The 21,250-nt window shown below is 35.2% G+C and overlaps 1 protein-coding gene across 2 annotated transcripts; it reads right to left on the bottom strand.

The window, feature by feature from the left end:
- Positions 1-4,165: 4,165 nt before the first annotated feature.
- Positions 4,166-20,682, bottom strand: LOC121421473 (putative ammonium transporter 1). 2 transcript variants are annotated; one of them, XM_041616175.1, is made up of 12 exons: positions 20,395-20,682; positions 14,599-14,688; positions 13,288-13,518; positions 12,368-12,468; positions 11,246-11,380; positions 10,268-10,498; positions 9,119-9,257; positions 8,369-8,463; positions 7,037-7,163; positions 5,678-5,782; positions 4,363-4,634; positions 4,166-4,298 (listed from the first exon to the last, which is right to left on the bottom strand). In XM_041616175.1, the coding sequence occupies exons 1-11, from the start codon at positions 20,507-20,509 to the stop codon at positions 4,528-4,530; spliced, it is 1,476 nt and encodes a 491-aa protein (XP_041472109.1). In that variant the 5' UTR covers positions 20,510-20,682; the 3' UTR covers positions 4,166-4,298; positions 4,363-4,527. The 2 variants fall into 2 exon arrangements, with proteins under 2 accessions (XP_041472109.1, XP_041472110.1); XM_041616176.1 differs by lacking the exon at positions 20,395-20,682 and adding an exon at positions 20,244-20,268.
- Between the last annotated feature and the right edge of the window lie 568 nt (positions 20,683-21,250).

Genomic DNA, 21,250 nt, shown 5'->3' with positions numbered 1-21,250 from the left:
TATATATTTTTTTTCATCCTGTTCATGTCATTTTAACCTATGCCAATATATGTATTGCCATGATGGCACTGGGGGTCTGCCTCGCTCGTCAAGACCTTTTGGTCTTTTGCAGTCTTCCAAATTTCATTTTATATTTATGTATCTTTAATTGTTTTGTTACTATGTATTTCTCTGATATTGTATATTGTATTTTTATTGAAAGGAATTTGAATAAATTGAAAAAAAAATAAAAAAATAAGTCGTAAAACACTACTGTAAGTCGTAAATCATTCGAACACTCTCCGGTCAACCTGCTGGACGATTTTTCTATATTTTTATTTAACGGAAATATTTGTTCAAGTTCCCACACTTCAAGTGCTTTTTAAACTGTTTCAAATTCGCTAAAGAAATGTGGAATGTATACATATAGTTTTACATTATAAATCAATATGGAGCTATACCTCATGGGCAAGTTTGTTCAAATGCTCTTCCTTTCCTCCATTAGGATAGGCAAATTTCAAAGATATCATGTAAGCATGCCTGACATAGCAGTATGCAGAAATAGACCATGCAGGTGGTGGTATTTTATGCACTTCTACTGAAAGGTATTATAGCATAATGTACTTGGCCGACTGTTAAATACCAGACGCTAACGAAATTGGGTTATCAATGGATGCATCATCCTATATTTGTTTTCCAGTGGATCGAAGGAAAAGTTTAATTCTCAATAAAACATGAATAATAAAGACACCAAATTCAAGGGGTCGTTTCATAAAGCTGTTTGTAAGTCACGACTTTATGCACGACTGATTACCCTTTCTAACGCTAAATGATATTCTCCATTTAGTTGTAAAGTTGTGCGTAACTTTTCAAATAGATTTATGAAACTCCACCCTGAGCTATTACTTCAACAAAAGTGCAGCATCCTTGTTACCCTGTTACCAAGGCAACTGGAGAAGAAAATAAAGACATTATATCAAATAAATAAAGAGCCATATAACTTTTTTTATGGAGGTGATATGAAGTGCGTTGTCTTTTGCAAATCGCTCACACGCCGACCGCATCTCTTCTCCTTTCAAAATTTGCAGTCCTCAAGTTCATAATCAAGGCTTATGCGAAGGAAAGCTCGCAGTGTCAGCGAGATTTCGCTCAGCAACGTACGGGGCTTTCACCGACGCGATGCGGGCGTATGGAAGGCCCTTTTAATATTCATTCCTATTATTCATATCAAGAAATGCAATTAATGTATTTAAGAATTAGATTTCTTGATAACTATATTATAAATAAATCTATATGAAGAATTCAATTCTCGACATCAAGAAATGCAATTTATTATATTAATAATGGCCTTTCTTGAAAAAGAGCATATAATACACTTTTTGGCGCAATACGAAGGACGTACAAGTGCCCCAGTATATTCCCTTGAATATACAAGGTCAGGAGTTAAAAGAAAGGGATATAAACAACGTTTTAGTTTTGTGCTTCCATGTTTTATTGATTTCTAATGTATTCCATGGAATTATACGGAATGACATTAATCTTTCATCTTCCATTTTAAAGATGATAACTACAAATTGTATTTCCACATCCAAAGAAATATGTAAATCATTAAAGGAAAAGTCCATCCCAACAAAAAGTTCATTTGAATAAAAAGAGAAAAATCCAACAACCATAACACTGAAAATTTCATCAAAATCGGATGTAAAATAAGAAAGTTATGGCATTTTAAAGTTTTGCTTAATTTCACAAAACAGTTATACGCACATCCTGGTGGGTTTGCAAATGAGGAGACTAATGACGTCATCCACTCACTATTTATTTTGTATTTCGTTATATAATATAGGGAATATCCTATTTTTCTTCTCATTGTCAAGTGAAACAACGATTAAATCCTCCCTGAACATGTGGAATGAGCATTGCTTACTATATGATTCAGTCAAGTTGGTCCTTATTGTCAAATCTATAAAAATGAAATATTGTATAATTCAAACAATAAAAGACAAAAGAAATAGTGAGTGAGGGACATCATCGACTGTCTCATTTGAGTTGTGCATATCACTGTTATGTGAAAAATAAGCAAAAGTTTAAAATGTCCTAACTTTCTTATTTTTACGTCCGATTTTGATGAAATTTTCAGCGTTTTGCTAGTTTAATTTTTCTCTATTTATTCAAATCAACAGTTTTGTGGGGTGGACTTGACCTTTAATTCAAACTAAAATTAATTTCGATATCATTACATGGTAATTTCTTACGATATAAGATGAGCTTAGACATTTAATAAGATGACTTCTCATGAAAGCCCGGGAAATGGTAAATATTTTATAGTACTGTACACACGGAACAAATTACTGTCATTCTTTCATAATATACATACCAAAGTATAATATACATGATATGTGTAATGAATACCCTATATATATTCCACACCTAGATAGTTTTGAAAATTTTAACACATCTAGAAGCCAATTAAAGTCGGTATAAAAGAGAATTATTGCATTGTAGAGGGTCACGTCAATCAAAAATAAAATGACCTAGTATAAAGTTATAGCTTTAAAATGAAAAGCAAAGCGGTATGAAATGTTCATCGTTAGATATTTTTTTTATCGCAAAGTCACTGCCTTTAGAATTGTGCGATCATCCCAAAATATGGATATTGATAAACTAGATTCAGTTGAAATGGTTAATGTATTCCAATTATTCAACTTACTTCATTATTTGAATTAGGAATATTTGAACCCTGTGCTCTCCGTCAAAATGTTAAAAAAAAATAATGCTTACGGCGATTTTCAAAGATCATATTTTTTATACAAGAGCCAGAATCTTTACATTTATCATAAAAAATGAATATTATGGTTGAACATAACGTCTTAAAAAGTAATACAGAAATAAGAGTAAACAAACAACCTAAAAGACTATTACTACTCCAAGCTTCTACACACACCAGATGGTTATAAAGTACAAAAATACGATTCTAAAATGTGAAAGACAAGAGCAGGCTATATCAAAAACATTTCATCACAATGTATAAAAGCATTTTTAAAAGGCTTATATACACGCGTGCAGCCAACCAGTTTTTGTCAAAAATATAATGCACAATTTTTCTTAAAATACGATAGCAGATAATCTGAAAGCATCAGTGTTTAAATAACATAATATCCACTAATATGTTGGTACTTAATATTAAACTGTTTACACTGTAAATATAGAAGAGTTAATTTAGCACTTACAGTGCTTGTAATAGTAACTGCACTACGAGTGCTGATCTTCTAGTTTAAATTTGAACTAGAAAATCAGGACTCGAGGTGCAGTCACTATACAAGCACTGTAAGTGCTAAATTAGCACTTCATTTTGTACAGTGAAAGTATGATTAAAATTAAAATATTTAAGTATAATATTAAACTGTTTACGTATAATATTAAACTGTTTACGTATGATTATGTATCTGAATCTGAATAATTTAGTCAGCAAAAATGTCTCTTCCAATTACATCATCCAAGTTCAAATATAACATTCATAATAACCAATGTCTAACTATATATTGGCAAAAATACCCTTTTTAAAAGAGTGCTTACGATACTGTACCTTTGAGCCGTTGTAGAATAATAGGCTTAAATATGATGAGTAAGAATTTCTTACATCACCTTTAAAACATGCCAGGTGTGATTAATTTGTACTAATGCCTAAACAAAGTTTTGTGTAGTATATATATAGATATATAGATATATAGATGCGATCTTTGATGAGTTGCCATCACATCACGGAATGGCATCAATTTCTCAGGGCAATAGCTATTACTATCGCACTGCTTAAGGAATAAATGGTATGTAAACCAAATAATGATTGCAACTTTTACCAAAATTTTTACCACCCACTGATCTTCATACGAAACGCCTGAAATAAAGTCTCAAGATCACGGGGGGGGGGCAATCATGACTGGTCAATATTTGGACATCATGAAAAATGGTAATATTTCGTGTTGTATATACTACCTCTACTCTCACTAATATATTACTTCTACTACTATACTCATCCCCTACTACTACTACTACTACTACTACTACTACTACTACTACTACTACTACTACTACTACTACTACTACTTCTACTACTACTACTACTACTACTACTACTACTACTACTACTACTACTACTACTACTACTACTACTACTACTACTACTTCTACTACTACTACTACTACTACTACTACTACTACTACTACTACTACTACTACTACTACTACTAACTACTACTTCTACTACAACGACACTCTAAGTAAATCCAGGAGAACTGTAGTTAGAGACCAATCATATTCTGGATTTATTTTTACTCTTGAAGATTCACTGTTCAATCTCGAGGAATTTGAATTCAAATCCTTTAAGATTTAAAATGAATCTTTACGATTAGATCAATTTGCTTGGTTCCTAATTACATTTTACCTGGATTTATTTCAAGTCTTTGCACTTTACTATACTAATACGGATATCATCATCATATATCATTTTCTGAAATTATCATTAGGCCTATCAAAGAGATGTAAATTATGAACCTACAACGGAGTATCTTCACTTTTGTTGTTTTCATACTGGACATCGTTCTGTGGCTCATCCTGTTTATATGCCTTGTTGTCATGACTACCTCCATTCGCGTTGTAGCCTGGAATATTAAAGATATGTAAGGATTATATCAATGATAATATAAAGTACCAATCAATCATATAAGGTATATCAATCGTTCTGTTTCTTTATAACATACATATCATATGGATTAAAGTAGAGTCGCAGTTGAGCTTCAGAGTTTCAATCTTTACTACTACAACGCCTTAATAAGAGTTATTTTTCCTTTATTAACCTTACTGATATAGTTTTCAAGTATCCTTTTTGGCTAAATACCCTTCCCCCCCCCCCAAAAAAAAAGGGGGGAGGAAAACAAAGAAATGGAAAGGGGGTGAAATGTGATTTAATTTTCTGAGAAGGCCTAAAATGTCAAAATCTATTTTAAAAACTGAAATTTTCACCAGGTAAAAAATCCGGCTTCGCTCACCGCGACTTTTAAGAAAGTTTTCCCTTGTGCCATATTTAGCCTCCACAAACCTTTTACCTTATGGTATATAAGTGGTTATAATGAATAATAATAATGACAATGATCATTTCATATACCGCATATTGCAAATTGCCTCTATGCGGTTATGACTCTCGTCTTTCAATCTGAAGGACGTGGGTTCGATTCCTAACCATGGCATGTTTTCCTTCAGCAAGAAATTTACCCACTCTGTGCTGCACTCAACCCAGGTGAGGTGAATGGGGACCCGGAGGGAAGAAATTCCTCGGTGGCCAGAGCGCCTGGGGGCAGCAAGGCTATTGCGGAGACAAAATAACGCTTTGTATCTTCTGGCAAAAAGCGCTTTGAAAATCCAGCTAATATTATAAGTATTATTATCATTATTTCCCTTGTCCACAACTTGATGTTCTGTTGGTATATTATAAACAGCAACCGGACTTCTTCCAGAAATCTAGGGTTATTGTTCTATATTCTATCAAATGGGTCCTCTTCTCATTGTTCACTTCTCTTTCTAATAATTATCATTATTATCATTATTATTATTATCCTTACTATTGCTGTTTTGTCGTCATCATTATTATCATTATTATTTATATTATTATCATCATTATCATCATCTTCATTGTGAGAATACTTACTTGGTGGAGGTGCATGAATAGCGTTAATGACTAGATCATCTTCCCAGCCGCTGCCGTAGCTCGACAGGGGATAGGCTGGCTCACCATGCTTGGGAATATCCAAACCTAGAAAACAAAAAAAAAATATGATAACTTAATAAAACTTCACCTGAGATGAAAACTGTAGTAAAGACATCACAAATAGTGCTTGTTCTGCAATGTTTTTAATTTTTTGAAGCCAAATGCACTCTTAAAACGAGTCAGTCAAATGAATAGACCAGTAGTCAGCTGGGTGCAACTGATCGATATGACAACCACATTTCTATCATATATTCTAGTCAGAAATAAGTCTGTTCTAGTAAAATACGACTAGAAAATAGTCAAATACTGTATGACTAGAATATAAGTTTAACCCAGCTGACTTTTTTCACTCGTCATGTTTACTGATATGTTTTAGAACGTGGCAGCTCTATATAAAACTCTTTAGAATTCCTTTGCTATCTCCTCAGATTCTCCTCAGTCTTTGCATTACTATCTTACTTTGCATGTATTTTTACTGAAATGTGTTAGTAACGAATGAACAAAAAAAGCCACCTTCAAAATGCACTTGAAAGTGGTAGTAAGGACTTTTCCATTTATTCCATTTGATTAATTAACAGGCATAGTAGTTATAGTCATCCAGGCATCGTTGGAATTAAGAAAAGTATTCCAGAGTAAATAAAATGAATGCAAAGTAAAAGCAGTGTAAAGTTCAGTAGTAAAGTAAAGCAGTAAGGTAATATTCAGTACAGAAATGTAGAGTGATTTAATATAATGTAGAATAATTTCTACATTTCTACAGAAATGTAGAGGGATTTAATATAATGTAAAATAATAAGTTAATTTAACGTAAAGTGATGTAGAGTAAGTAAAGTGAAGTAACATAGAGTAAAGTATGGAAATGTAAAGTAATCTAAACAAAATAATGTAAAGAAATGTAAAGTGATTAACATTTTAAGATATAAAGTAATGTAAAGTATATGTAAATTTATGTATTTTATGTATTTATTATTTATGTAAGTTAAGTAGAGAAAGGTATATAAAGGTAATTATTGAAACATCAAGTAACATAAAGTACACTCTAAAAATAAATAAGTCCAAAATGGCTAATAGGGTCAGCTGGGTGCAACTGTAATTCTAGTCATATTTTACCAGAGTTTTTTCTGACTAGAATATATGTCACAAATGTGACTATCAGTGATTGCCAGATCACTTGTACCCAACTGACTACTGGTATTGTCAATTTGACTGATTTGTTTCAAGAGTGTAAAGTAACATAAAGTAGAGTAACGTAAAGTAAAGTAGATGAAATAGTCATGGATATTGATTGTCTGAACGCACCTTTCTTCTCCATCTCTGGATCAACGCGAAGGATCCTTAGACATCTCAACGCACCGAACATGATGAAGGAGAGAAGAGCCGTCCATGTAAATATGACAATAACACCAAGGAGATTCCATGCGAAATGCTACAAAAGAATAGTATATACTTTCGTTTAATCGTTTAATCGAACATACTGCAATGGTTAAAATGTCAATATATTCGCATATGTAATAAGGAAAATTCGTAATAAGGGGAAAAGTCGTTGAGAGAAAAGCTGTAATAAGGGAGAAATTTGTTATAAGGGAAAAGTTGCAATGATTAAAATGTCAACATATTCGCATATGTAATAAGGAAATTTCGTAATAAGGAGAAAAAGTCGTTGAGAGAAAAGCTGTAATAAGGGGGAAATTTGTTACAAGGGAAAAGTTGCAATAAGGAGAAAAGATGTAATAAAGAAGATTGTAACAAGGTGAAAAGTTGTGATAAGGAGAAAGTTGCCATACGGAAAAAAAATGTAATGAGATAAGTTGTAAGACTCGTAATAATGGAGATGTCAGAAATGTGAAAAGCATATCTGTTGCACACTTGCACCCAGCTGACTAATTGTCTGGTCAATTTGACTGATTTGTTTTAAGACTATAGGAGTAAACCGTCACAAATAGAACAGTTTTTGAGAGAGAAGTTGTAATAAGAAGAAAATGATGTATGGGAAACATTTTTAATAAGGGCAAAGTTGATATACGTGAAAAGCTGTAATGGGATAAATAAGGAGAAAGATGTCATAAGGATAAAAGATGCAAAAAGGATGTACGAAAGAGAAAATTCGTTAAAAGAAGATTGAGAAAAAATTGTGACAAGAGAAAAAGTTCTAAGGAGAAAGTTGCCATACGGAGAAAAGCTGTTGAGCGATAAGTTAAAATAAGGAGAAAGATGTAATAAAGAGAATACTTGTAATAAGGGGGAGTGGTTGTAACAAGGATAAAATTCATAATAGCGAAGAAAGAAGTAATAAGAAAACATGTAACTAGAAGAAAAGCTCTAATAAAGAGAAAGTTGCCATACGAAGAAAAGCTGTTAAATCAGATAAGGAAAAGGATATAATAAGGAGAAATTTCGTAGTAAGTAGAATAGATGTAATAAGAAAAAAATAAAGATAAAAGCTCTGATAAGGAGAAAGTTGTCATATGGAGAAAATCTGTAATGAGACAAGTTGTAATTAGGAGAAAGGTGCTATCAAGAGAAATGATGTAATAAGGAGGACATTCCTAATAAGGAGGAAGATGTCATAGGGAAAATTGTAATAAGGAAAAATGTTGTAATAAGGAAAACAAAATGAAATATTTCACTTACCAACCACGGTATTCTATTTGAGATGTCAAAAAGGATTCCATCTATCATAAAAATAGGCGTGGCTAAAACTCCCCAGAGACCTCCCCCAAGATGAACTGTAAATACAAAGGTCAAGGTTAAAATTCAAAGGTCAATCTTGGGGGTCAATGACAAACTTTCAAGGTTCAGGCTAGATATTATTTCGATTTTAAAATATAAAGTTTGCATCTTTGTTCAAACTTTGAAGATCAAAGTTCGAATGTCGATGGTCAGTGTTATTAAGGCCAAGTAAGTTTGGTGCCAAGGTTTGAATATCCCCGATCAATTTTTGAAGGTCAGTGAAAGTTTAAGATCCGGTTGCGATTATTATGCGTGTACAGCCTCTCGTTGTAATAAAGGAAACGTTCATAGATAAATTTTAAAAAAATATGTCAGATAGAAATAGGGGAAAATAATACAAAGAAGGATGAGAAGAAGAACAAGAAGAACAAAGGGGCCGCGAAACAGTTTTCAAAGTGGGGGGCTGACCATGCAAAAAATCACAATCATATATGGTTATTTTTACGTTTTTGTACACGGTTTTGGAAAAAGGGGGGGCTGAAACCCATCGCACCCCCCCCCAGCTCCCCGCTTCCGCGGCCCCTGGAACAAGAAGAGGACAGACAAGAAGAAGAAGAAACAAGAACAAGAAAAAAAGTAGCATGGGAGGTAGGAATGACAAAACGAAGGAAAATCTTCAAGAGAAAACATAAAATGAAATGTCTTTGCTACCTGCTACAGCGTCGAGTGGATCATCTATCCTCAGTCGAATAGCTGCAGAACTCCAGAGAATATAGGTGATACCAGCGACTGATCCGATTGCCGCTGCTCCCCACGCATAAACAACATTACATCCAGCACATATAGCCACCTGGGAGTATGAGATGCACCGAAATTGGTATTTGAATAAAGATGATTTTATCATTTAAAGTACGTTAAGGGATTATCAAAAGTGCATTTATTATTGAGGAAGTTTGTTTGCATGGAATTTACTTCTGTTTGGTTAGTGACTTCGGAAGCTCAATTAATTTTTACTCTCTAAAAACAATTTACTAAAATTACCTAAGATTCCTTTAAAGGTCAAGTCCGCCTTAGAAAAATGTTCATTTGAATCAATAGAGAAAGACCAGACAAGCACAATGCTGAAAATTTAATCAAAATCGGATGTAAAATAAGAAAGTTATGACATTTCAAAGTTTCGCTTATTTTTAACAAAATAGTTATATGAACGAGCCAATAACATCCAAATGAGAGAGTCGATGATGTCACTCACTCACTATTTCTTTTGTTTTTTATTGTTTGAATTATACAATATTTCAATTTTTACGAATTTGACGATTAGGATCTCCTTGCCCGAAGCACAAAATGTTAAAATAATGGAATTCCACGTGTTCAGGGAGGAAAAATCTTCATTTCACATAACAATGACGAGAAAATTAAAATATTTCATATTTCATGTAATAAAATACAAAAGAATTTGTCAGTGATGTCATCAGTTCCTCATTTGCATACCGACCGAGATGCGCATATAACTATTTTGTGAAATGAAGCGAAACTTGAAAATGCCATAACTTTCTTATTTTACCTCCGATTTTCATGAAATTTTCAGTGTTATGCTGGTTAAATTTTTCTCTTTTTATTCAACTCAAGTTTTTGTTGGGGTGAACTTGTCCTTTAATATGAGAGCAACATTACTTTTGATCGAATCTATATCTTAAAAAATAAAAGTAAATTGTAAAACAAACATGTATTTTGTAATTTACAGAATTAGAAAAAAAACTAGACCGACTCCAAACCGACCGATGGCATGCCACTGGAAGTAGCGTAAATAGCATTGGTCGGCCTGGAGTCTGTTTTTCGTTTGTCTGAGGTATTACTTACCATTCCCGTCAGACCTCCGTTGATCGTCGTCAGCAGCGACCAGTAACTGCCACTGAACCCAACGCGGCGGCAAATCATGGAAGTGAGGGCGGCAAAAGCGCCAGAGATGATGGTATTGACGATGGCAAGGGCGACCGCTTCCCCGTCTCCTTCGGCGGAGATGCTGGCCTGAGAACCGCCATTGAACGCAAAGAAGCCAAAGAACAAGATAAAACCGCCAAGGGACACCATCTAGTTTGAGATGAAGAGCAGGATGAAAATAATCAAGAAAGGAGCACAAACGTTGGCTTGTTTCAGCTATAATTAATCAGAAGCGTATATTCTAGATTTTATATGTACTTGAAAGCAGTACTATTATAAAGATATATAGGGCTTACTGACTTGTTCATGTTGTTAATCATCTCGTCATATCTACGTCTCTTTAGGGAATATGAGATGACGAGATCTTGGATATCGTCATGTTTCTATCCAAGAAAAGGGATGATCAGCTGACGTGATCTTATCGTCATGTCTACATCCCGTAGGAGAGATGATGACATGACAAGATCTTGGATCTCGCCATGTCTACATCCCGTGGGATAGATGACAAGATCTTGGATCTCGCCATGTCTACATCCCGTGGGATAGATGACAAGATCTTGGATCTCGCCATGTCTACATCCCGTGAGAGAGATGATCAGATGACAAGATCTTGGATCTCGCCATGTCTAGATCCCGTGGAAGAGATGATCAGATGACAAGATCTTGGATCTCGTAATGTCTGAATCATGTGGGAGCGATGATGCGATAAAGGATCAAAAGATCTTATTATCTGATCATCTCTTCCACTGGATGTACATGTAGACCGTGACGAGATCCAAGATCTCGTAATCTCATATTTTTCTAAGAGATTAAGACATGACAAGATGATTGTCTGAACATTTGGGTGGCACTTTTAATCTTTCATAAGAATGTTCGGATATAATTTCGCCAACCTACCGGTACGGTATGTCCAGCAATGACCATGGGTTTCCCATTGGAATCGTATCGCCCTATCCGAGGTCCCAAGATGGCGGCTCCAACCAGAGCAGCTGTTCCTCCGACACAATGAACCACTCCACTTCCTGCGAAATCCTGAATTCAGAAATAATAGAAAACATTGCAATCAATAATGCATGATGCATTTTCATTTACTTGATGCAAGATATAGCAGTGTAGATTAAAGTGGCTTGGTCGAGGGCCGTGCCGGTATTCAAACACAAGACATTCATGGTGCATGAAGTCGGGCGCCTAAGACCAATTGGCCACCTCGCTATAAAGTCATCTTGGAAGAGCATATAGACATCAAATGAATGAAATATACAAAACCAGAATATTATCATTTTCGATTTTATCTATGGTTGCAAAAAAAAATCTGCTGTTGATGATAAATATAAACAACACTTCGGAATTGATAGATTAATTCAAACATTAGTTGGTTTATTAATTACTTTATACTTTGTATTGCGAGAAATGAAACTGTTGCCTAATGTTCATAAAGGGATTATTGTTGAAATTTTATTAAAGTAAATCTCGATCTTATTGTTCTTCTTTTATTAATTCGAATTGACATTAGGGTGGAAGTCCCATTTGATAAACCATTGTCACGCCAACGAAACTGACTCCAAATAGATCAATACAAATGATATTTCGAGAAGCAGTGGCATACGAGGGGGAGGGCTTTTTTCGATTCAATTCATTTTATTTCATTTTCAACAGAACAAAGTAATGTGGTCGAAATAATTACAATGAACTTATACAGGCTCGGGGTGCTTCCCCCCCCCCCCCCATTTTTACGTCCAAGAAAAGAAAAAAGAGAGAGAGGGGTGAAATATATATGATGTTATTTTTTTAATATCATGTCAAACTCTATCACAAAATTTGCTTTCTATATATAAATGTCGAAATTTTTGCTCGCTCGCTTCGCTTCTCACAACTTTTTTTTTAATTAATAGAATATTTCCCGATACGCAATATCTCGCCCCCTCAAAAATTTTGGCTCATTACGCCACTGGTCGGTCGGTTTAAAATCGGTTTCGTTGGTTTTATGTGACTGTGATATTGAGGATTCAAATTGGTTACCCTGAAAACTAGATATGTTCCATTGGCGATCTCTATGCCGCTGTTGCCAAGCCAACCGTCTGATGACCACGCCCAGTGAGTTACTACTGGGTAAATGAATCCTACAAGAAAATGAAAAAAAAGGGAGATTTAATGTCAATACACCTCTGGCTTTTATTCAGATAGCATTCTGATATATGAAATTCCATCTAATTTCTTACATTTAGTTGAAATCAATTGTTGTTGTTTTGGGTTTTTTTTCTTTTCAAAATCAATTAAGCAAAACTGGATAGTTGAATACTGCACGTATATTCAATTAGAAAGAGTGCACCAGTGTCCACACAGTGTCATGCCTATAAAGTCTATTTAAAAGAGACAGTAAATATTTTCAAAAAGTATTTTGGGGCATCACTACGAAATTTAACGCCCTATTCTTTCAAATATTTCCGATTACCTTAGCTTCGAGTCGAATACTAATTAAAGTGAAAAATTGAAACGATATTCCTTTTCTCACAAACAGTTAAAGTCATTTTTTTTGCTCACTGACGATGATCATGATTGATACACGTCTGTAAAAAAAAAGCAACCAAGAGTATAAAAGATGACAGGACAAATTCAAATATCACCTTCTTTAAAGGCCTTACGAAAATCACTAAATTCGATTTGTCAGACAAGTTCCCCGTTGACCTCAAGGCCGGACGCGCGGGCCAGTTGGGGGGGCAGTGTTCTGCCCCTTCTATGGTACTCTAACCCAAGGGGGTTTGTGCTTTATTTTTACAAGACTCCATGCAAAGATGGCATCACATCCTACAATCTAAAATGCCCCCCCCCCCACCTCAAAATAAAAGGAGAAATGAATAAGATCATTTTTAATGCCATTTTGGCAAACTCGATCGCTTCGCTCTTTCACTTAACGTTTCACTTGATACACTTCAGTATACCTGTTATCACCGACGAATACAGAAAGTATGCTACGAACTCGGTTCGTTCCGCCATTGCCCCGGATACGATGGTGGCCGCCGTGGCGGCAAAGACAAAATGGAAGAAGAAGTGCGAGTAGTTGGCCGATCCCAAGTTTTCAAAAAAGAAATTCCTATAGCCGATGAAAGGGTTTGCCTCTTCCCCGAAAGCAAAGGCATAGCCAACGCCCCAGTAGGCTACCGCTCCGATACCTGTGGATTGAAAAAAAATGATATTAATTTCGGAAAACATGGAGGGTGTCTCATAAAGCTTGTTCAAAATCATACTCTGTGTGTATGATTTGCATTGTATCATGTCATCATTGTTAAAATGTGGATGCAAATGTATGCCCTATCGAAGGAAAAACAAAAATTTATAACAAAAAGAAGTTACAACTTTATTTCATTTTCCACTATCATTCAGTATGTATCCTAAATCATTGTTTCCTAATTCATATACATAACACCGAACAATACCTTAATTCATGCAGGCCATTTGGTTGCCTCAGCTTTGATCATAATTATGGTATATGATTGTTGCAGAGCTGATTAATTGGATTTGCATGATTCATAAACACTCCCACTAAATTTGATCAGATCGCGTTGTAAAATATTCATTTATTCATTGAATAAGTTATCTAGATTAGGATGTCATTATTTAATTCGATGTTTTTCAATGTTATCGTATGTTGTTTTGTAATATTGTATTAAAGATGATTAGTTGTAAATTGTACGCAATTCAGCCGTAAGGTTACTATGCACAAGCAATGTTTTTTTATATCGAAAGAAATGAATAAATAAATTATTCTATTCAGAATAATGCATATGTTTGATGTAATAATGAGTTAATGAAACACATTCTAGGTTTTACCACAACACTATTTGGTGTTAAGTTCATGACAATTATTATATGATTTATGAGGGGCCGATTTTCTAGTTGCATATTCAATGGCGCACTATATGTTTCCCCGGCTGTAGCTGAACCGCCATAAAGGCGCTAATGCATTCATGGAATAAAATCCGACCGGGTACCCATTCACCTCACCTGGGTTGAGTGCAACACAATGCGGGTAAATTTCTTGCTGAAGGTAAAACACGCTATATGGCTGGGATTCGAACCCACGTACCTCTGATTTAAAGACGAGAATACCACTACACCACTTTGCAGCTTCAACCGCATGGTGTATCTTTATGTTAACAAAATTAGGGTGTGGTCTTTACATAAAGTGATGATTTAACACTGTATTTTTTTTTCTTTATTCTTAGTGTAATTTGGTATTTGGGGGTACTTACAAACATCAAGCATATTCTTGAGTAAGATGTTAGTTGTATTCTTAGCACGGACCGATCCAGCTTCCAGAAATGCAAATCCTAACTGCATCACTAAATAAAGAAACAAAAAATGGGGGAGGGGTTGTTAATAAGTTGAAGGCAATGAAGACGACGGCGATCGATGGTGATCATGATGAACTCTGCGACAAAACAGGTGAGGGAAATATTATAGAACAGTGACTGACTTTGTCTAAACTGTGATCAGAACCAGGTGCGGGTCCAGGGGGGGCATGCCCCCCCCCCTTGAGAAGCAAAATTAAAAATTTGTAATGTAAAAATGCGATGAAAACTGAGGTGTGCCCCCTCTTTTGAACTTTTTTTCTTCTTGTCAAATTTTTTCGGGGACGACATATGCTCCGAAAAATTTGCCCCCCCCCCCCCTATTGGAAAATCCTGGATCCGCCCCTGATCAGAACAGAAATGAAGCGTCAACTGAAAACATTTTCTTTACTGTGTATACATGTATGTTTATCAAATGACACGAATTATGGGACTATGATCCAGAAGCAGATCCAAGATAGAGCTAGGGCAAGAGGGGCATACTTTACCTAATTAAATACTCTGACGGGCAAACAAGTGGAAAGGAAACATCATGACCATTTTGGATAGCATATTGCTGTCAAAATTACCTGACAAAGAAAAGACAAGCCTCAGTCCCATCCATTTTCAAACACTGGGGCACAGAACTTTGTCTTTATTATCTTGTCCAAAATTTCCCCACGGGGGGGGGGGGCTGCAAGCCAGACACTCTCCATCTGAATCCGTACACGTTTACATCTTTTCACTTCTTTTTCGCTTCTATCTGCATTTCATGATTTGTATTATTATTTCAGTCTTTGAGCGTCAAGGAAAGTTCAAGAGTTCAAATCAGGAATTATGAAGGCATTATAATCACATGGCTTGCTTGCATGCACCACTATGGAAAACCAATTTACAACGCCTTTTGATCGATATCGTTTGTGAATTCTCTAGTCATAATTATGTTTAATGGTCCTTGCGGTCCCATTCTCTCTCGTGCGCGGTGCTTCAAAAACGAGCCAAGAACATGAAGAAGAATAACGACGAGTAATAAAGAGAAAGTACCGAGTTATATGACACCCTTTTTTTCTTGCTTGATAAAAAGTGAAGTTCTTCTTGCCCTATCAAATTACAATTGCAATTCAAATTTTAATGTCAGAACAATATTTCATAACGTTATTTTCTTGGATACAAATTTCATAGGGGCAGTTGCTTGAACACGATAATCGCAATATACACTGTAAAAATGAAGTGCTAATTTAGCACTTACAGTGCTTGTATAGTGACTGCACTACGAGTGCTGATTCTCTAGTTTATATTTGAACTAGAAAATCAGCACTCGTAGTGCAGTCACTATGCAAGCACTGTAAGTACTAAATTAGCACTTCATTTTTTACAGTGTACGTGGTATGTTTTAAAACTGTCTTACATGTTGTCATAAATCTAATATTTCGCTCCGAGATGTGACACCTCTATGGTCGTTACAGTATTCGGAATATTGTCTTTTCTCTGCCATCTCTCTATAAGTTCCCGCCCATCTTCAACAAATTCAAAATGTGTAAAATCACAAAATTAACAATGACACACTTAATTTTTTTTTATAAAATATGATACCACGCAATGATCATGCTTATCGGGTGTGATAGTGCAAAGAGTAAATAAAACTGGATATCGTTATTCAACGGTGGCTTTGATCATCGTTTTATAACAAAGCGCGGTTACTCAACAACTGGGGCATTCAGTATACAGTGCGTATCAAAAAAAGTTTAAACTTAGAAAAAAAATCCTGTAAAATCATACATTTGTTATATCCTGAAGATTTTTTCCACATTTTAACATTGGTACAGATCCAGTTAAGCAAATGACGATATAAATGTCGAAAAAATCCGCTTGAGTGAGCACCATAAACACTCACTTTTGAAATGTTTGTGAAATATGATTTGCGCAGAACTTTGAAAAAGTTATGCGAATAAAAGTAGACCTTAATCATGAAGGACTTGTGGATTTAGCTAGTAATAATGATTTGAAAATATCTTTTACATTTTTAAACTTGTTTCCTTGCCCAAAACTGTTCGAAGAGTGCATTGCTCCCCACCACACACCGAGGCCATCGTGATGATATTTGCTTTACACTAAGCTGTAATTTACATGAAATGGCTTAGGCTTGATTTTTATTTTGTTAATCATTGTCAAGCTTGGGAAAGGTGTGGAGAAACAAGTATTAAATGAAAAACGATATGTAACCCCACTTTAAATGATAACAACTTAGTGAAAAATATGCTGGAGATGTCTAATATAAACTATTGTTCAGATTCAGTTTTGTCCTCAAATGAAGCTGGCACAAAAAGGGTAAATGTTGTGCTTACTATAAGTGTTGAAATTTCAATTTGGGTGGCAAAATTGTTACAAAATGTTTGAATGTATCCGTTTTATTTCAACTGACTAAAAGTGCAAGGGAAACGTATGAGAAATGTTTCGCAGGGTAAGTTGATTCCCCTTGACACAGCGTGAAAACGAGCATTTCTGTGCTAACAGATATCTGCGAGCTTAAAAAAATGGACAGTGCTCACTCAAGTGTAAAATTATGTCATAACTTTTACTTTCATTTGATAGATGAAACCTAAACCCAAGAATGTATGCGAAAAAAAAACACGTAGTATATTTTTAATTCCCATGGCTTTTTCAAAGTGTAAACTATTTTTTTTTTCATACGCACTGTATAGTTCGACTATTCCATGAACCATGGGCATGATGGGAACAGTCACCTCCACGAAACTGACTTTAAATCAACCAATGGTATGCCATTCAAAAATAATGTAATAGATGTTATCGGTCTGTTAATGTTAAATAGTGAGTTATAGAATCATTCCCCTCATTTGCATACGGAACAGAAGATGCATGTAACCCTGATAACTGTTTTATTAAATTAAGGGAAACTTTGAAATGTCATAACTTTCTTATTTGAAATCCGATGTTGGTTAAATTTTCAGTGTTATTCTTGTTGAACGTTTTCTATTTTGACTCGAGTGAAGGATCTGCACGACAGACTACTCATCCCCTAGGCGAGGGGTTGGTACTATTGTGATTTTTGAATGGATTTACGGTAGAGTTACGATAAATAAGAGATAACACCTGTCCGCAGCACCAAAAAATGTTATAATAAGAGTATGAAATATGAAATCGATTTATTCCGATCGGCACTGAGCCGTAGTCATATGGCAATATCGAGTCATGCAGTTTCATTGTGGACTGATACTGAAATATGATTATTATTGTATGCGGCATATTGAATTTATTTCCCTTTTTTAAGCGTTTCTTTTTACAATGCATGGTAATAAAAAAACGCCGTAATACAGTGTTATTTCATGGAGCTACTAACTCTAATGGTTATTCTGAGCGACACTGAGTAATAGTTGGAATATTCATGCAGATTCGATTCTGTTGCTCGTGAAACGAGATGATTATTTTGTGGGGCATATCGATTTAATTTCTGCTTTTCTTCATTTTTCAGAAAATAAAAACCGTTGTAATGCATCATGAATTTCATTCTAAATGACAGAACGAAAGTACCAAGTTTCAACTTCACTCTAAAAATGAAAGAGCTAATTTGGCTCTTAAGGAACGCGTATATAGTGACTGCACTTCTGAGTGCTGATTTTTCTCGTTCAAATTTGAAATAGACAAATCAGCACTTCGAAGTGCAGTCACTATACATGCTATACACGCCCTTTTAGAGCTAAATTAGCTCTTCGTATAGGTCTTCATTTTTTAGGGTGTTGGTGTGATCTTGAATGAGAGGTGAATTTGTTAAGCCTATACATCAAATATGTTTCCCTGTTTCTTCTGTTCAGAAATAAAAAGAAAATTATAATACAACATAAGATATATTCTAAAAGACTGAATAAATGTATTAGTATCTACATGTAGGCATGGAGATTCACTGTGATTTGATTGTGAAAGGAGAATACTATTTTATTGGGCTATTGGCATATCGAATCAGCCATCTGTACAACAATAATGATGATGATAATAATAATGATAATAATAATAACATTAATAACAGCATTACTAGGCATTTGTATAGCGCCATCTATAAAAAAAACATCTATTCCGAAAACATCTATCAAGAAACATCTATTCCGAGACAACTGGGCGTTCACGGTGGCGTGCGCCTGTAATCCAAGTTGTGGGGAAGTTACAAATTGATGCATAGGTTCGAGCCCTGATCACGTCTTTAGGATGGTGACGTTAAAGGTCGGTCCCAGACGTAAATAATCATACCTGATTGATACACGTCTGACAAAACTCAAATACACACACACACACACACACACGCATTGTTATTATTATTACCCCGGCTTTAGCGCAAGCTGCCTTTCAGCGCTCGTGCATTCAAGGAATTAATCCTGCCGGGTACCCATTCACCTCACCTGGGTTGAGTGCAGCACAGTGTGGATTATTGTTTTGCTAAAGGGAAACACACGATGACTAGGATTCGAACCCACGACCCTCTGTTTGGAAGGCGATAGTCAGAACCACTAGACCACGACGCACCCATCACGCGTATCAAGATCATCAAGATTAATGAATTAAAAAAAAACAAGAAAAGAAGTAGTTGCTATAAAGTATAATTAAATTAACGAATTATAAAAAGAAACAAGAGAAAAAGCAGTTGCTATAAATTATAATGATTGAAGCACCAGAATTTTTTTAGGGTGCGAATACATTACCCCCTGCATGTCCTCTGGAAAATAAGCTATTAATTATGTAAATATTTAACCTAAATCACCTTCATTTGCGGGCGAGCCCCCTTTGTTTGCTTGTCATTTTTTCTGACCAAATTAAAGTTCGTTCGGGTGCAAAAACTTTTTTTTTTGGGGGGGGTATCTATTTTGTTACGACCATAATCATCTTAATTTAGGAGTAAAACATTTTGTTTTGCTTGTCAGACATTTTCAAAAAGCCATCTCCCACTCTTTAATTATAATCTTTGTGTGTTCATTTATTAAAAAGACAGTAAAATACAATGAGATGATATATATAATACAAGCAAGTACATAGAAAATTATACAAGCCTCAGTGAAATCCCAAATCATGAATATTTATACGTATTGATATCTGCTCGCTAACTCTGCATACGGTATATACAAACATACTTTTGCCTTTATTATGTTTATGTATTTTATGCAAACTTATAGGCCCATTTCACCAATTCAACAAATTCAACTGTGTATATTGCTAGGTAATAAATTTGTATGTATATATATATATATATATATATACATACACATATACCACCTTTGCTCGGAAGGATCTCCTTGCATGAGATGGGGCGATATACAAAAAATAAAGAAGATCTCGCCCCATCCGCTACATATATATATACGATAATATTCCAAAAACTACTATGCAATCAAACTGATTCGTAATAGACATTTTATCTATCAATCAACCTAACAATATATATACTGATATAGAGGTACATCGCACAAAATTTGAAGTTTTGATAACATACAGGTTTATAAAAAAGGATACATTATGTGTATCTAACATTATCTCACTCGGACACGAAAGTTTTATATACTCACAGAATATGATACAGGACATCACCAGAAGAAAAAAAAAGTGATTCATGCATATATGTATATATTTATGTATGTATATATACCCATCTATCTATCTAATAGCCTATGTATCTGAAACTTTCTCACTCAAAAACAAAAAGTTTTATATACTCACAGAATATGATACAGGACATCACCAGAAGAAAGAAGTGATCCATGTTTTCCGTGAGATAGCCAAAGTCATCTTGGAGTTGCATCAAAGCAAGTTCACTTGCATTAATTGGCGGCATTTTGGGATAAACCAAATATTTCTTCTGCCTTGGAGAAACTATTAATGTTCAAAATCAACCTGATACAGATGCACCGCACATAGGATGTGAGAGCTCTGGCGCCTCGTTCAGTTTTGGTGGAAGGCCCCGAACGCCGGTGAATGGATGTCCATTTTCCCGCAGAACGCATGCGCACGCAATAAAAAGCTGTTCGCTCCAGAATCCAAGCGTGAACACAAGGTCACGTGCATCGATTGGGACCACGTGATGTAGTTTAGTTCCGTGATTGGGACCCTTTGATATAGTCTACTTATGCAGACTTCTCAAAATTTAGATGGTGCAGGCACGGTTTAACTTTTTGCTTTACACCACTTGTCTCCATATACAGGCGCCAGAAGCGGAGGGGGGGGGGCAGGTCTCCCCTAAATTTGAGGTGGGGGACGGTCCCCTCCTAAATTTTTAACTTTTAGTTGATAACCCCTTTTTTTTGTTGCTTTTTTTGCTTGTCAATTTTATTTCCTACGTCCCCCCCTAAATTCAGGTGGACCCCCCTAAAATGTTTCTGGTCCCCTAACATTTTGGTTGATAACTTTTTTTTTTGCTTGTCAAACTTTTTACCTGTGTCCATCACAAAATTTCAGGTGGATCCCCCACCCCCCCTCAATTTTTTGGCTTCCGCCGCCGATGATGCCTGTCTCCCACTATTAAAGGGATACTCCAGGCTGAAGATATTTGTATCTAAATAAATAGAGTAAAATTCAC

Source organism: Lytechinus variegatus, chromosome 9, assembly GCF_018143015.1.
Source record: "Lytechinus variegatus isolate NC3 chromosome 9, Lvar_3.0, whole genome shotgun sequence".
NCBI lineage: Eukaryota > Metazoa > Echinodermata > Echinoidea > Temnopleuroida > Toxopneustidae > Lytechinus > Lytechinus variegatus.
Note: the sequence above shows the minus strand (reverse complement) of the source record. Positions and strands in the feature narration are given on the sequence as shown.

Coding starts and splice junctions, on each gene's coding strand:
- LOC121421473 (XM_041616175.1), bottom strand. CDS start 20,509: ATGCCGCCAATTAATGCAAGTGAACTTGCTTTGATGCAACTCCAAGAT. Junction 11,381..12,367: donor GAACATATCTAGTTTTCAGG/GTAACCAATTTG, acceptor TTCTGAATTCAG/GATTTCGCAGGAAGTGGAGT. Junction 7,164..8,368: donor CAAATAGAATACCGTGGTTG/GTAAGTGAAATA, acceptor ATTCTTTTGTAG/CATTTCGCATGGAATCTCCT.